The sequence below is a fragment of the Clytia hemisphaerica genome, unplaced genomic scaffold (assembly GCF_902728285.1).
Source record: "Clytia hemisphaerica strain Z4C2 unplaced genomic scaffold, Clytia hemisphaerica genome assembly, whole genome shotgun sequence".
Lineage (NCBI taxonomy): Eukaryota > Metazoa > Cnidaria > Hydrozoa > Leptothecata > Clytiidae > Clytia > Clytia hemisphaerica.
This window is the reverse complement of record NW_027104372.1, coordinates 410,303-428,636: the sequence shown is the minus strand read 5'-3', so window position 1 is coordinate 428,636 and position 18,334 is coordinate 410,303. Positions and strand designations below refer to the sequence as shown.

At 35.1% G+C, this 18,334-nt stretch overlaps 1 protein-coding gene across 1 annotated transcript in view; it reads left to right on the top strand.

Moving 5' to 3' along the window:
• Positions 1-12,227: 12,227 nt before the first annotated feature.
• Positions 12,228-18,334, top strand: part of LOC136818580 (serine/threonine-protein kinase 31-like) — a 31,078-nt gene continuing 24,971 nt past the window's right edge. The window contains exons 1-3 of the mRNA XM_067074908.1: positions 12,228-12,313; positions 12,544-12,632; positions 17,933-18,020. Coding sequence (XP_066931009.1) covers positions 12,260-12,313; positions 12,544-12,632; positions 17,933-18,020 — 231 coding nt within the window. The 5' untranslated portion in view covers positions 12,228-12,259. The remainder of the gene's footprint in view (positions 12,314-12,543; positions 12,633-17,932; positions 18,021-18,334) is intronic.

Below are 18,334 nucleotides of genomic sequence, written 5' to 3'. Positions count from 1 at the left end.
AACAAAATGTATTTCGAGTAATCGAATCTTTTAGATTTTAAGTCTACTTCACCCTAACTTCACCCTATAAAACCTTCAGAAATTCCCATCAAAATAGAAGATTGTTTACTGTCCCCTTTCATTTTTATTCCCTTCCTCTCTTCTTCTAGTTTTATAGATCAAAAACCCCATTCGTAAACTAAAAGAAAAAGAGCGCTTTTTAGAAGTTTTGGCCAACTTGGTTGCGCTTCAACATAACTCGAAATATTTTTTTAAAATTTCGTTTTAGAGTTACGTAACTCGAAAAATGAAATTTAAAATTTATTTTCGAGTTAGGTAACACTAAAACAAAATTTTTAAAAAATATTTCGAGTTACAAAACAACAGTAAAAAACTTTTTCGAGTTAAGAAGTTCCCTTATGACGTCATAATTTGAGACTTATGACGTCACATTCGTCGTAACTCGGGTTTTTGTAACTCGGGTTTTTGTAACTCGAGTTTTTGTAACTCGGGTTTTCCGGGCCTCCATATTTCATGATGTTTCCGAATCTGAAATATCATATTTTCAAAATATTTCCAACTTTTGGAAATATGATATTTCCAAAAATTGGAAATATCTTGAAAATGTGATATTTCCACAACTTTGGAAGTATAGAAAAGTCATATTTCCATATTTACAAAAGTATATGGAAATATCATATTTTCAAGATATTTCCAGGATTGGAAATCTCTTATTTCACCCAGTTATACATACTCGTCGAGTTACGTTGGGAATACACGTTTTTTTAGAACAAACCATATAAGAACATAAGAACGATGGCCAAAATGTTAAGAACATGTTAAGAACATTTTAAGGCTTTGTTGACTCTAAAACACTGAATTTCTTGGAAAAAATGGACAAAAAACTCAAAAATGGCGAAAATAAGAATATGTTAAGAACATTTTTAGGCTTGTATCTCAAACAGTTAAGAACATCCAAAGGCTTCAAAAATTTTTGATGTTCTTATTAAAAAAACGTGTAAATCGACTATCTATATCAAATTAAAAATCCTCTATGGGGCTATATGGAAACTAAATTCTCTCATTAATCGTCAATAATCTTGGGCTAAGACTAGAGCTTTACCTTGGAAATGATGAAAACAGACCTTTGATTTCGTAAGGTTGAGATAGATTTTAGTACTGCTTCACAAAACTTCATCAATCTTCACATCTTCTGAGTAAAGAAAGCACTGACTGTTTATGAAATAAATAATTCGTCTGAAACCTTTGTCTTCAAAAGCAAATTTCTTTGTAAAAATGATGAAAGTTGATTTCGAAAGCATCTGCAACCGAGGAGATTTTTCAAACAGCTGTCCCAGACATAGTCTCTCTTCCTTCCTTCCTTTTTGCCTTCATGCCTTCCTGGATTATTGAAAAAATGTTATTTTAATGATTGAACCATCAAAGTTTTAATCTCATTCCATGAAAATGTTGATCTGTTTCCTCTTGAGAATGTGTTTGATATAAATCCTCTCTATTTCCTTAAAAATTGATATTTTCAAATAGCTTCCTGGATTATTTGAATTATTCCTTTAATAATAAAGTTCAAAGCTTCAAAATTTCAATCTTAAACTATTTTTCCTTCTGAAATTTGACCTGTCGTTAGTTATTTTCTAAGTCACATTTTTATCACATTTTTGATCCGGTCGTTTTGATTAGAACTTGTATTTTTTCCTCTTCTACTATCCTATCGTGTACACAAGCTCACTAGAAAAGGAATAGGTTAGAAGGCGGGATAAACTTGAAGGCGGAGGTTAGCTCGGGGCGGAGTAGACGATGGCGGATGTGTTTACAGTGTTTACAGTGTTTGTTCCAAACTCTACCGCCACTATTTTTTTCCCGTAAAGCGCCGTGATGGCTATAAACTTTGCCCATATAGTTTTTTATTCAAAACATTACATTAGTCATTTGCTATCACAGCTCGAATAAATATCGACAATATTTTCTCTAATAAAAATTTAGCCTCTGGTACGTAGGATAGTTATTTACTTTGTCCTACAGGGGCAGGGAAGCCGATATTTCTAAGGAATCGTTTTCCCTGAAAAATCTGATAACTTATTTTCAAAACAACATTTTAAGAAAAAGTTCTCCTCTTTAACGTCAAAAGGGGAAATAAATCCTCCGGTAGCTACTTTTTGTTTGTTATTGCTGGAAAGTAAGCGTGATTATTTTGAAGAAAGCTTGATACGTGCTACCCACGGTATCAATTCAAGCTTTCCCAGGGTTACGTCGTTTCCATTCTAGCCAACCAAGTAACAATGACAAAAAAGCTCCGAAGTTTATTTAGAAGTCGGTTATTTTCATTCTAATTTTTCAAACTTTTTTTAAACTATTTTTCAATTTGATTATATTCTACTTCTGATCATTTTTCCAACTCGTTAAAAACCGCTATATAATTTAAATTTTATCAAAATTAAAAGCTGAGCTATTTTTGTTTCCACTGCAGATTATATCTGAAAAAGTTAATTAAAGTTCAGAAAAAAATATGTGAAGCTAAAAGTCAAAAACATTCAAACCAAAAAAAGAAATCATTTTTTAAACCAACTCAACACGACAAGGGCAAAAGTGACAAACCGACAAATAAACACAGCGACAAACCTAGAAATCAACAAAAATGACAAATTAAGAAACCAAAAAACCAAAACCGACAATCCCAAAACCGACAAACCGACAAGTGAATAAAAAAAAGTTGAGAAATAAATGGAGTGCGGATAGAGGAAGACCAAAGTCTGACATCAGGTTGTCATGAGTAAGCATGCCCTGCTACATAAGTCATCCGCCATCTAACCAAAAGAATCAGTGGATATGTTCTTTGAAAAATCAACCTCTGATACTCAGGGTACTAACAGTCACTAAACTTTTTAGTAACTTCAAATGAGACATTCACAATTTTCAAACTAAAAAATTTTTTCTAAAATAAAACGACAAATCCGGAAAATGTTTTAGGCAAGACAGACTTAAGTATACCACAAGAAAGCCTAAGCGGCGTAAAGGCCCAGCATTGTTTGTAATTTCAACATATTCTTCCGTTGCAGAGTAGACATAAAAATTGATTCAATAAAACTGGTCAAATCTTTTTTAAAGGCCCATTCCGCTGCGTGCTGGGCCAATTTAGGCGTAGTGGTGTGGTGGTCATCGCTCCTAACCGTCTGGGAGGTCCGAGTTCGTTTCCCACTGTAGTACTACGTTTCACTTGGCAAGTGAACATACCTTCGCCCAGATCAATCCATACCATGTGAGGGGAATTAGGTATGCCAGATATTGTAGTGTGTGGTGTCACTCATCCCGTTCTGCGCCTGTGAGAGCTATATGCTCTCCCGTGCAGTTCGAGTGTCACCACTATACATCGTGGTATCTGTGCCTCGCGTGCACAGGACCAGCAGTTTCTGGACAGCGTTAAGCGTTCCAATTTGAAAAAGGAGGGATTCCTACTTCATAAGGAGTAGAACCTATTCCTCAGTGGGGAGGGCTCATATCATGTCATATCATCCGCTGCACGCTGGGCCAATTAGGTTTCGAACTCAAACCCAGTCCCTTGGCGCGCGCTATTTTATGATTCTGAAGAAAAAAGCGGTCGTTTTTATCAATTTTGACGGTTGATGTATCTCAATTTCAATTTGAAAAACTCTGCCCGATATAATTAGCTAAAAATGTATTGTATATGTTTTTTTTTTGCATTATAGGTATATCGAAGCAAAGGAAGAAGTATGTACCTGGTCTTTATATAATTTTAATAATGTTATTTAAATTTCCCTTGCGCTCAATGTAAGATTACGTAGTCCAAAAACAAAAAAGTAAGATTATTATTATAACATAATATGTTATATTAGCCGGAGCATAACGATACTAGCAAACACAACAAACAAACACTCAAGATTCCCGTCCAATATTTTGTTAAAAGCTCTGAGTGCCCGCTCTTTGTTCACTGCACTCCTAGACTTGAGTCTACTGACTGAACTTTGTTTTCTGACGATTTTGATGTCACCATGAACATATAAACGACTGGACATCCATCTCCTTTGTATTTTTGAAGATAACACTGCTAGCTTCGTTGCCGCCTCGTTAAAATCATCAAACGAAACAATAAATTCTGATGGTATACCTCTTGGGAATACCTTGCTAACAACGTCAAAATTTCGACAAAAGTCTCTGTTGTTCTACTTTTCTCAAGTCTTTTATCTATATCATAATAAAGATAACAGAGGCAAAATCATCGTCAGCTTGTCAAAACTCCGACTAATATTTCTAAATTTTGACTTAAAAGTGTCTAATAATTTTAGAGAGTGTCACATTCTAATTTCGATATTCTTATGACACAGGCTCTCAACTTTGGCAAGCTATTTTTTTCAAGTCATAAAAAAAAATTATTGGAGTGACAAAAGGGATTCAAAAGTATACACGCAGTTGAAATTCTGCATTTCAGAGTTGAAAATGTTGATAAAATATATTGCAAACTCGTGAAAAAATTTGAAAATAATTTTTTTGTGCATTAGGAGTAATGTTCAAGCTCTATCAATCATTTTACCTAAACAATTCAAAGAAATTACGACGGATTATTGTCGGATTTTTTTATAACAATTTTGAAATACAGGCGGCAACGAAGCTCGCTTCAAAGAGACAATAAAAGATAGATGTCCAGTCGTTTATATGTTCATGATGTCACCGAGTACGGTTTTTTATATAACTAGTCATAGCTTTCACTAAATGCCCCCACATAAAGATCATGTCAAGCACTTATAAAGCATTAATGCATTAAAGATTAAAACATTAAAAAATAATCAGGAATAATTGATTGATTTAATAGACCTTTTCTCAAAGAGGACGTCCTGTTGAATAATTATGTAGTCTAGCCATAAAAACAATGATAGAGCCATGCATAATTACTGTATCATGCATATTGTAATAATTATGCATGGTTTTATCATTGTTTTTCTGCTGGACTACATAATTATTCAACAGGGTGGCCTCTTTGAAAAAAGGTCTAATATTGATTGATTGGTTGATTGATTGAGGCATTTGCTTGAAAAAAAAATTATATTCCATTAACAAAATACTTGAAGAATTCGCAGCTTGATAATTTAATAAAATTTAAGGAAAATTGGAAAAGCTTCTCAAAAATATATTTAAAAAATTTCTTACATAGGGTGAAATAGAAACCAATCCTAGTTAAGGCCCGGCCTCCACTTGCGTACGCTGTGATTGCACTTCTCAAACAAAATCTTCTATTTTATTGGTCAAAAGAAATATAAAGGAATGCCATTGTGGTCCATTAAGACGTACAGTCAAGAAAAGTTAAAATGCGCCTAAATCTTTTTTCAAGTGCATAGTACTTTTTCATGATGCAATCTTTTCTCCAAGCTGAAAGGACTGAAGCCATTAGGATGATCGCAGCGCAGACAATGAAGAGACGTGCCTTCAGGAAGCTAGACTTTTTGAGTTTATAGCTATATATACTTTCACTTTATGGTGTTTCTGTATGACTGTCTGTGTACCTAGTGTAACCACCGTTAAGTGCCTTCGGGAAGGTCCATCCTAACTTGGAAAGCCAGAATTGGAGCTATTTCACCAAACCACTGGAGCGTAAGTTATTTAGGCTATCACAACTGCATGAAAAAGTTGAATGTGCGCATGTAAAGTTAAACAAATGTAAACAAACTTTTTGCAGGTTTTTGAAATAGATTTACCACACTGAAAAAACCGTGAAAAAACTCTAAGTGCGGTAAATCTATTTTGAAGACCCCCAGAAAAAGTTTGTTTACATTGATTGATATTCAACATTCATTCAACCACTTTTGGATTCAACTTTACATATGCATACATTCAACTTTTTTGTTTTACTAAGTTAAGAAGGACTTTCTCGAGTTACGACCATATGATGGTATTTAAAACTCGAGAAGCTCTATAAACAATAAAGGTAGTTATTAATAAAATAAAAGACAAAGATAAATTAGAGTTTGAACAAAAATATCAAATGTACATTTGAAAACCTGAAAACTTGAGCAAATTTCTTTAAAGATTCCGGAAAAAGAATTGAAATCATTGCTGAAATGAAATTCTAACTAAATTACAGTAGTTATTATTCAGTTTCAAAGACAAGAAACAAAATTTGACATACAAAACACTTTCTCCAGTCAATGAATCAGCTCATCATCACAACCAGTCTGCCATTTTGTTTGTTTTGATTTGCACAAGTAATATTGTAATTCGTGTTATATCATACACTGTTATGATTTGCATTTATAACACTCGCTTCAGCTTTTCAAAGTTAAATGAAAACTAAAATTGTAATATGTAATAATGGTAATAGCATATAACGTAATATGAAAATATGTATACTACCGTCCCGGACATTTACGGAAGAGACTAACTACGGGGATGCTTGGGTGACAAAACAAACAAACACGCGCAACAAAATTTCGAGATTCCAGTCCAATATCTATGCGTGAAACTATGAGTGCCTCCTCGTCGCTACGCTCCTGCGGGGGCAATAAGAACCAGTAAGAACAAACAATAAGAACATAAGGCTTCGATGGCCAAAATAATATATTATATACTTGCTCGCGAGTATATGCTTTTTTTATAAGAACATCCAAAATGTTTGAAGCCTTCAGATGTCCTATCTATCACCACCTATCACTAAGAGTTAGACTTATCAAAAAGCCACCGCTTTCCCCTTGCGGTGGCAATAAATTTTTGCAAAATTTCCGCCATTATGAAAATTTTGAAAACACGCGCGGTTCCAAAAATTAAATTTTCTACTTAGCTCGCACTGGTTCTTGCACGTGCTCGAAAGCCAAAAACTGTTGCAAACTGCATTGACTCAATCTTGGATTCTTTACCGGTGGTAAGAGTAATTTGATATAGTTTTTCATTCCTGATATTTGTCTTTTGAAATTTTCAACCTCATTTCACCAAAATCTAGTCCAGCGAGCCAACATTCTTTTTGCATGCCTTTCTTTGCTGTTTGACGATATGTAGGAAAAAAAGGAGAAGTGAAAAAGGAGAATAAGTGCCATCAGCAAAGATATCTACGTATTCATTGCTGTAAACTTCCTCTTATCAAGATGTAGAGGTCAATAATATTTCTGTTTTCTGTATTCTGATTTTGCAATTTCAATGTCAGGAAAGGAAGGGAATTTTCCTATTTATACCAATAATTACGCTTACAATGCCGGCACGGGTGAGATTGCTTGAATGCTTAAGGAGACAAAAGTGTTCAGAATCCTTAAAAACAGTGTTTTCCTACCCTGAGTATAAAACAGTGTTTTCCTACCCTGAGTATCAGAGGTTAAGTTTTCAAAGAATATATTAACCTCTGAAGACCAATAATAGAAATTTTATTGCGCATGTGTCAATCTAATCACTGTAGAAAGAATCAAAGATGAAGAGCAAATATTACCTTATTAATGTCTAGCAGACTGTATCAGTATGCAGTTTACTATTTACGAATTCCCCAGAAACCTCCAAGTGTAATCGAAGTGAGTTTCTTTCGAAAGAAATCTTTTACATGATCCCCAAATGTATATATAACAGTAATTACTAAACTATTAATTATGGAAATGTCACTTTTAATTGAATTGAAATAATAGACAGACTTTATGTTATGATTCTCTATCACTGACTCTTTTTAAAAAGCATTGATGATATTTTTAGTTGTGTTTTCAACGACGGGAATAAAAATATCAACTTTGAACTTCATCCAAGATCTTGGATGGTCGTCATGGTTACTTTTGTCTTCGTTGATTGCGCGATGAATAGAATCTCGATTCGTCGGCACAGCGTCAATATATGATTTTGACCTGTGCTTTTCACGGTTGTGTTTTCCAGCCAGAAACAACTGTTTTGTCCAGTTTTTGCGCTTTGAAGCTCAATAACTCGCGTTAGTTACCGTAAGTTGGTCTAACTTCGACATCCCTCGTCTAATTCAGACACCCTTCTTTTGAGACGGTAATTATCTACAATAGATTTCCAAAAGATATTTAAAATTCTATTATATTACGTCACAAGATATTAAGCTTTCTTTTTCGTAATCCCCCGGTTTCAATACAAAATAGGTTAGCGGGCCAAATTTTTTGCCACCAATAATGGCGGCGAAGTTGTTACGTCACATCTAATCTTAATTTTTTGAGAGCTTTCCAAAAATATACTTAACAGGTCTCTGTTTTCTCTCAAGGTATATAGAATTTTCATTAATTTTTGACCCTATGATTTTTGGCTTTTGTTGTTCTGTACAGTAGCTAGGCTGGACTTAAAAAATTGTTGGTTTGCTGTCACCCGACCGACCCTACCTAGAAACCTGCCGACCCAAAAAATTTTATTGCCATTTTAAAGAAGATTTTTTTTTCCTTCAAAAACTTCAAACAATAAAAAATCAAAACTCGTATCTTGTTTGTCTCAAGAATAAGAATCATAAATTCCCTGCTAGGACTTCTGTTTTTTATTCAAAATTACCTAAATGTAAACAGACAGTTAACCCTTCCATGGACGAAAATTTCATAAATCGCCAAAATAAAAAAAATTCCGACCGACCCACCCACCTCCAAAATCTAGGGTCGGATGACGGCAAACCAACAATTTTTTAAGCCCATCCCTAAGTATTCATTTTTAGATTAGGAAATTCCATCTATCTTTTATTGTTCCAATGATTATATATAATATTTCTTTATAAGATGCTGATAAGATGTTGTCTTTTTAATCTTTGTGTAAACTTGCAAATGTTTTGCATATTTTCCAACTAAATCCAACCACGTCTTTTTTGTCCTGTATTTTTGCATACAATTCAACATGGCAGATGGAAAGGCGAAAAGGTCTATAGTGATAAACGTGTAATACGTGTAATTAGTGTACATATGTATTCACAACTGCGATTTAAAAATAATCCTACAAGTGATTTTTTGTTTTTAAGGGGTCACTCACAAATCGATTCATCCTGCGACTAACGTCAAATGGGTGGAGGTAAGAGCTTGTGATGCTAAGAAATTTCACCGAAAATATAGATTTTTGAGGTCTATAAAACTTTTACTTGTACCTATTTTTTGTACAGTTAACAAAATTCTTTGAATTCTTGCTCTTGATTTGCTCTGACAGCTTTAGCAATGATTTTACCGAGGACAATAAACAAACTAGGACAATTGAAAACTTAGATAAAAGCCTGAAAGGCTAAAGTAAATGTTGTGTTTTGGCTGAAAAGTGTAGTTGGGGTTAAGTAGGGTTTCCTACCTAGATCACACATTACAATAGAATTTCATTGCTTGACCAATAAGAAGCTTGGCGAGCTTTCAAAAACAATAGTAGCAGTATTTTTTGCAATTTCACTTTTTTTTGCTTGGAAGAGCTTAAAGCACGACATCTAGCCCTTCCATCAGACTTCACAAAAATCTATGATTAAGAATCATATACAATAGGTTGCTTCCCGTTTCCGTAAAATTAACAACCATGAAATGAATGGAAATGAATGCGTTGAAAGTCTTATCTGAAACCACTTCCCGAATAGAACGATAGCGAACAAGTCAGTAATGTGAAATAGAAGTTGTTATACAGTAAAACTAAAAGGAGAAAATTAAATTTGATTTTTGACAATTTCTGAACTTTGACGTTAAAGGGGTGGGGGTGAGGGGTTTTTGAATTAGCGTCAATTTGACGTTAGCTGTGGGAAGAATTGATATGTGTGTGACCCCTAATTTCGGATTCCGAAAGGACAAGGAAAATTTGTGACAAAAAACCGGGAGTTATCATGTGATTACTAGCTAATCGCACAATGAGTTTTGCTACTTTTTCCGTTGTGAAAGAAAATTACACTGAAAGTATTATTTTTTCTCTTCTCTTTTTATGTTTTTTTATTGTTGATCATAATTTTTATTTCTCACAAAATCAAAACGTTCAATAAAAAACAAAAGAAAAACAAAAAAAAACCATTAAAAAACGCTATTTTTAAAAATTAATGCGTTATTGAAAAGTGTGATTAACAATTAATTGCTCTCTACAGATGCAATTAACTATTGATTGCTCTCTTTGAAGGTGTACCAAATGCCTACAACAGAGGACCTATATAATTTTTTTAAATTCTGTGAAAATTTGAGTCCTAAGAATTATTGGTTGTCTAGACAGGTCTAGAAACCACAGCCTGTAATCACAAAAAACAAAGATGTAGCTAAGAGTTCAATTTCATGCAAGGCTCTCGTCACTACCACTTTCTAGATATTTTGTGTAGTTTTTATTGGATACTTTCATTTAATAAAAAAATTGAACAAGAAATGTGGCAGTTAAGGCCTGGGTCATAATGGTAGCTTAAAAATGATTTTTGGCATAAAATTTCCATTCTTACCAGTCCTTCCCCAGGCGATTTTAGCCAAGGCCTTCAGGTGTGAGATGTATATTATGTTGTTTTATTCTCAACTTCAGTTGAGTTAGAATCTGAGAATGTGTGTGTGTGTGTCTGTCTGTCTGTGTGTGTGTGTATGTCCCAAAACTTTGGGGCAGCCTGGAGACTTCAAAAATTGTTCGATTTGGCTGAAATTTGGCACACTTGTTCCTTGGGTGAATATCTGGGGGTATTTTTTTCATTTTTCAAAATTTTTGATTTTTGGGGCCTGGGGACGAGTTTTCGCCAAAACGAGGCTAAAACTTTGGGGCAGCCTGGAGACTTCAAAAATTGTTCGATTTGGCTGAAATTTTGCACACTTGTTCCTTGGGTGAATATCTGGGGGTGTTTTTTTCATTTTTCAAAAATTTTGATTTTTGGGGCCTGGGGACGAGTTTTTCGCCAAAACGAGGCGAAAAGTTTTGGGGCAGCCTGGAGACTTCAAAAATTGTTCGATCTGGCTGAAATTTTGCACACTTGTTCCTTGGGTGAATATCTGGGGGTGTTTTTTTCATTTTTCAAAAATTTTGATTTTTGGGGCCTGGGGACGAGTTTTTCGCCAAAACGAGGCTAAAATTTTGGGGCAGCCTGGAGACTTCAAAAATTGTTCGATCTGGCTGAAATTTTGCACACTTGTTCCTTAGGTGAATATCTGGGGGTGTTTTTTTTCATTTTTTGGAAATTTTGATTTTTGGGGCCTGGGGACGAGTTTTTCGCCAAAACGAGGCTAAAACTTTGGGGCAACCTGGAGACTTCAAAAATTGCTCGATTTGGCTAAAATTTTGCACACTTGTTCCTTGGGTGAATATCTGGGGGTCTACAATTGGGCCTATGAATAATTTGAAGCCACTGAAGTTGAGCCCAGTGCGTTGCGCACGTTCGACTATATTATATATGATTTTATATAATATATGTTGTTATATATTATATATTGTTATTTTATATATTTATATAGGTGTGAGCAGGGGGGGGGTTGGTAGTAAAATCTCAGACATAAATGAGTAGTAAAAGGATTTTTACGAATTTTTACATACCACCACCCAGACTCTTGGAAGAGGTATTTTACTACCCTGGTAGTAAAAGTTTTTGAGACAATTTGTCATAAAGACCACCTATGTTTTGGTTGCTTTTCGGACTGATTTTACAAAAAAAGCTAAAAAATGATTATTTCTGTTACACATTTTTCACTTTGTGAAAAAATTAATGTTTTGCCCTTAGAATTAAATTATTTTTTTATATTGACAAAAAATCTAGAGAATTTTTTGTTTGCAGCAAACAACTTTCCGAGTTATAAAAATTTTCAGATTTGTTCAGAAAAGTCATCCAAAAAATTAAAAGAATTACAAAAATAGCTTAAAATTTGCTAATTGTAGTGTACCAGTTTTAACTATCCAGGTAGTAAAAATTTTTCAACATTTAACACATAGATACCACCCATTTTAGTATTTAGCTACCCTGGGTAGTAAATTTTTTTCTTCGAATTTTCGTCACACCACCACCGTAGTAAACGTCATTATGTCTGAGATTTTACTACCGACCCCCCCCCCCGTGTGAGATGTATATTATGTTGTTTTAGACTCCCCTGACAAAGGTCTTGTCAGTCAAAAAGAATTTCCATGTGGTCTAGCTTTATAAAGCATATAGATTTTAGGTGACTGAAAATTTGGGTTGAAAAGAAGAGATCTTTTGACCAATTTTAAGATCTAGGGATGGCTTGTCAATTTTTCTCATGAGGGAGAAGATGACAATGTAAGTCCAAATTGCTCTCTGTTGCTTCCATTCATCAATCCTGAATTTTCATATATCCGTTCCGGAATGATCCAATGTTATTGAACAAGTCTTATTTATTTTTTAGTCTGTTTATAAAAAATAATAAAAAAAATGTCTGAAACATTTGATGTGTATGTTGGCAACCTAATCCCATCTGACTCTGAGGTATGTAATGTTCATCCCTTGCATTTTATAATGAGGTTATAATTTTAATTTTCTTTTTTTTTTAGTTTTAATCTTTTCATTCAAGAAAACTAATAAACTTTTATTTACAATTTAGAAAGAGCTCAGGAAAATCTTCAGCAATAGTTTTAAATCTGTACTAGTCTATTTTTACTATAGTAAGCAGAAAACTTCAGATAAGGCTTAAATATTTCTGATTTGCTTTTCTGTAGGATGACTTAAAGGAAGTTTTTGATATTATTGGTGATATTCACAGTGTCAAAATCTTACCTCTGAAAGCTGGAGAGACAAGAAATTGTGGGTAAGATAATGAATAATTTGATAATTAAGTAGAGTCTCGTTACTTTTAGTGAACTTAAAAATTCTCTTTTAAACCATGAAGAAACCACTCAGCAATCTCATCATATTATGTCAGAAAAAAATGTTCTGGTCTGTAATCTTTCAAAGTGTGATAGCACTCAGTAAACAGATGTAGATTTTAGTACTTTTTACAAAAATGACTACGGTAGCATAAACTTAAAGTTATGGAGCTAATTTAAACCTGATTTCTTTAAATAACTGTTATTAAAAGGTGTAAATTGGTTGTTACTCACCATTCACAATAGTTGGACATCAACCAACAGGATCACTTCTTTATTTAATTATTCAACTAGAAGAACAATGTTAACAGATTCCGGCCGGACGAATCTTGTATTGATCGACATATTTGTGATCCAGTGTTGTACATTGTGTTGTAACATAACGTAACGAAACATAAGTGTGTGTGTCTTGAATCTGAGACCAAAACAATCTCAAAAGTGTTTCTGCATCAATAACACAATGTCAACAGAAGTTTAATGTTCAATACCAACAATATTTACACTATGTACATTTGGCGGGTCTTCTTATTGACTTGGAAGGCCAGCTTCACCAGCCAAAACCTTCATCAATAAGGAAGCAGATGCTGTAGATTTTGTTAAGCAATCTGCCAGTTTTTTGAGGCAGGAACCCATTCAATCGTAATGAGTTTGCCTTGAATCATTTCTCGTAAACAGCAAAGGTCAATCATAAGACCTTTATCTTCAACAACTGTAGATGTGTGAGCAGTGTCTCTCAATGATTTACTGTCTGTGATACAAACAGTCGGAAATGTTGATTGTTCTGAATCATAAATCTCACAGAGTAGTGCTTTAATTAATGATGCGTGTTCTACTGCTTCCTGTAGCGCAAGAGTCTCGGCAGCAAGTGGACTTTTCACAACACGTTTTACTTTCTTTGAAGTCCAGACAATAGGCGCAGAGTTTCCATTTTCACCTTTAATCAGGATAATGAAACCTCCTTGAGACTTAAATCCTGGAAGATTGGCGCGTGTGATGCGTCACTATAAGCATACAACGTTGACTTTTTAACATCACCAATATTAGGTAAGTGGATCTGAGCAGTTGTTGAATTTTGAAGCTTGCGAAGATACTTGTTCGCTAACCGTATGTCATCTGTTGTTACCATCTTTAACACGATTACTTAAATCACACTACGCAAAAGCTAAATCAGGGCGTGTTTGTTTTGACACCCATTGTATCTGTCCAATTAAAGCTTTCAGTTGTAACTTTTTCCTCTTGAGTAAGATTACGTTTTGATGTATCTTTCAATTCAATAGGTTGAAGTGTCTTAATGTAGTCATTTTGATGCATTGCTACAAACTCTCCTGTCTGGTTGATGTCCAATCCTAGGTACTGGAAAGTTGAAAACGATTCTTTGCTTAAATCAAATGATTTCTGTACATGTGATACAATTTTTCTCATGGAACAGGCGTGTTCCAGAATAGAAGAAATCGTTGACATGACAACATAAAACACCTTGAAGCTTTCCTTTGTTTCTCCAAAAGAATAACGCTTGGTCATATTTGCTTCTTGTGGCACCAGCTTTAACTAGTTCCTCAGCAGCTTTAAGATACCACGAGCGAGGGGCATCATTTAAACCGTAAACAGTACGTTTCAATTTCCAAAGTTTTGAGGTATTCGCTTCTCTTGGCGGTTGAATGAATACTTCGCGATTAATTGGACACCCTTGCAGAAAAGCAGCTTTAATGTCCATAGAGTGTATTTTCCACGAATTGCTCACGGCAATTGTTGATACGAGACGAAGGTTTTCCTTACAGATAGTTGGGGAATCAGTACGAACTTCAGTATTGATTTCCTCAAAACCACGAGCGACTAACCTTGCTTTCACGGTGTGTTGGTGTCCTTGTCAGATTTCTCGGTAATAACCCATCTGGTCGATACTGTCTCTTGACCTTCATTGTCAACCTCTTCATAGACATTGTACTCGGTCCATTTCTCTAGTTCTTTTTGTTTAGCTGCTAATACTTGAGGGTTGTTACTGGAACTGTAAAGGACTTCTTCTTCAACTGGCTGCCATTGAATATTTTCAAAATCAACGCACTTAATAACACCCGACACTAAATTTTTAACATTAAACCAATGTTTATTCTTGCCATTAGCTTTTCCAGCACGATTAACAGCGATAAACTTTTCTTCCTTATTGGTATCTGGGTCAATGAACAAAATTTGTTGTCCAATACGAGGAAGCTGAATTCGTTGAGAGTTACTTTTATTTCTACGATCAGTCTTTTCTTATCTCCCACCGGATGCGTCGTTTCAACTGTTTGGATCTCTGGTATCTTTTTGTCAGGTTTAGTAAGCTTAGGTTCTGCGATCGGGTTTTCAACTGGAATCATAACTGTTTCATTACTAACAATATCAATGTCTAATAGCTCTGGAATGGGTACTTGTGGTTGTTCATCTTCATCTGGTACGATAAGTATCTCCTTTGGTAATGATCCCGACTTTTCCTTATTTGCTTTCGTCAAATGGCATGGACTTACTCGTAGAACACTTCCTCCGTGACGCACAACAACAACTTTTCCGTCAATTCCGATAATGGTACCTGGACCATGCCAGTCCTTGTCTGAATTTCGTTTGTAATAGACTGTATCTCCGTTATTAAACTCTTTGCTCGTTGTTGTTCGTGTTTGACGTGATAACGCTGTTTTGATTCTTTTACTGGATTCAGCTTGGATAAATGCCCTTCTAGCAGAGTGAAGAGCATTCAAATGTTCAGCAACAAATTCACTTGACGTTTTCGTTCGAAGGGCTGGTAACTGAGATGTTAACGTGGACGGAAGATTTGGGTTACGGCCGAAGACAAGTTGATTAGGACTGTATCCCAAGTTGTTGGACAAAGCATTTTTTCGCACTTACAGCCCAAACAAGTGCATTCTGTATGGAGCACTGAGTATCAGCAACAATTTTGTGGATCATGTTTCCTAGAGTGGCATTATGTCTCTCGACTACCCCATTTGACCATGGTGATTCAGCAGCTGTTGAAGCTATCGATACATCTAAAAGTTCTGCTACGTCACGAAGCAGTTCATTGTTAAACTCTCCTCCATTGTCAGCAAAGATTGATTGTGGTGAGCCGAAAATAGCAACCCAGTGTTTCAAGATTTCGTCAACTATCACCTCTTTGTGTTTAGATTTGATGACGGACGCCGCAGAGTAGCGAGTAAACAAATCGATCATATGAAAAATAATGTACTTTTTATCGTTAATTGTGATGAACTTTAAATCCATTGCAAGGCAACCATTAAATTCTTTGGAAAGCGATAACGATACGACAGGTCTGGCTCTGGCTTTTCGGTAACGGGTACAAACATCACATTCCTCTGTAACTTGATCGATAAGTCCCAATAACTCGTCATCTTTGATTTCTGCATCTTTTACGATAGTTTTCAGTTTTGTGGAATCAACAGGATGTCCAAACTGTTTATGCAGCTTAACAGCAATAGACTTTTTCTCCTCTTTCGACTTTGTGTTTAAATCATTTATTGTAAGATATAACTCAATTGGTGCTTCAGGTGCGATATTACGATTGACAAGAATCTGCTTTGGCGAAATAGGAATACAATAATGTCCGCTTGAAGTGTGTTGAAGTTTTATCTCTGTACCGAAAAGAGTTATCGTGTCTTTAACAAAATCAAGTTGTCCACCGGCTTCCTTTATACTATGCTTGGAAAGTAAAAGAGGTACCTCACAGTCAACTACATCTGTAAGGATATGCCCTGGTTTTCCACCAATGTTAATAGGAATGTTTACTTTCTTCAATGATTGATAAACTTGACTAGGACCGAATTGATACGACTTCTTACTTTTTGTTTCTGTTACGTCTTCGCGATTTGGTAACGAATCGAGATAGCAATTTAACCAATTCTTTCCACATACATTTGAAGGGCACCCTGGATCAATAACTGCACAACTTAATGTTTCTGATACCATCTGCTCAAGAAAACATAACTCGACTCCACTTTCTTGCGTAAATAACTGGATTTTCAAATGTTGTAATGATAAGTCCTTTTTATCTGCATCCGGACAGTCACGGTAGTAATGATAGATTGAACCACAAATTTTTACAACGAGTAGGGTTACCATTTTCATCTGGACAGTTTCTATAACGAGTCGATGACTGTGCTTGAGGAGCGCGACTGTCCTCTTGACGGGATCCTCGATAGTTAGCTCCTCCACGTCCACGATATCGATTAACTCGAAAATTTCGTCCTCGATTAGCAGAATAATTGTTACGAGAATAATATGCTTGTTCATTTTCAACTAAAATATCTGATGTATCTTCGGTCGTTTTATCATCAGTCGTACACGAATCGTAAATAGCTTTAATCTGCCGTTTCATATCATCATACTTCAGTTCTGGAATAGTGGCTCTGGCTAAATCACGTTTACTTTTTGGTAAATTAGCATTTTTCAACAATTGATAAGCTAGTACTGGCGATGGTAACTCAATCTTATAAGTTTTCAGTTTATGATTGAGTTGTTCAAACTGATTGATATATTCTGCGATATTCATACTCGTATCTCTTTGAAACGTTTCGAATTGTTCGTATGCAGTAAACATTGCCTGATCTTTTGACACTGCATAGAGTTCTCTCAATTTGGTTATAAGCACATCTAAACCCTCTTCGACATTTAGCTGTTCTTTCGTTAATGTTGCACATGCTTGGCGAACCTTCGGGGATAAACTGAGATACAACACAGGTCCCTGTTTTGTTTTAGCTAAATCAGTTACTAACTGCCACATTTCAATTTCATGTAACCAATGTTCAAAGTCTCCATCTTCGGAGAACGGGGGCAATCCATACTTTTGCCCTATCGAAACAACACCTGCCATTTTCAACAATTAACCACTTTAGTTTATACTGTTATAACAACCAAAGTTCATAAAATTTATCACACTTTAGTAACCAACCAATAATATCTTTACTGCAAAACCACCGAATGCTGCTACCATGTAAATTGGTTGTTACTCACCATTCACAATAGTTGGACATCAACCAACAGGATCACTTCTTTATTTAATTATTCAACTAGAAGAACAATGTTAACAAAAGGTTCTAAATTGCATTTTCACAATTTAAAGCACTAGGCTTAAAAATTTTGGGCAAAAAGGAGTACCCCAGAACCTAGCCAATTTGGCTACCCCAATTGGCTATCCTGCTTTTTAGACCAACCCGTATTCCATGAACGCAACTATTATTTGCACCAATTCACACAGGTTTGTGAGGTTCAAAACTCAGGAAGATGCTCAGTGTGCAGTTCAATATTGCAATAATCATCAGCTACAAGATGGCAGAAAAATCTTTGTGAGTTTCAAATTTTATTGCCAGACTTAAATCTTCTTTGGGCTCACTTCTTGGTTTCTTCTTGCTAAAGTTGTTTACATTTATTAATATATGTGTGTCATCACAAATCAAATGGAACAATCCAGTAAAAGGATGATACCAAACTCTTAGGAACGTTCTAAGATTGCTAGTAGAGAACCTTCTTCTTGAACGTTCGACTATGATTGTTTTCCCTTATTTGCTATTTTAAGAAATGTCTTAGAACGTTCAGGCACGTTGTAGAGCGTTCACGAGCCTTCCTGAACGTTATTATGATTTAAATAATAACCTTTTGA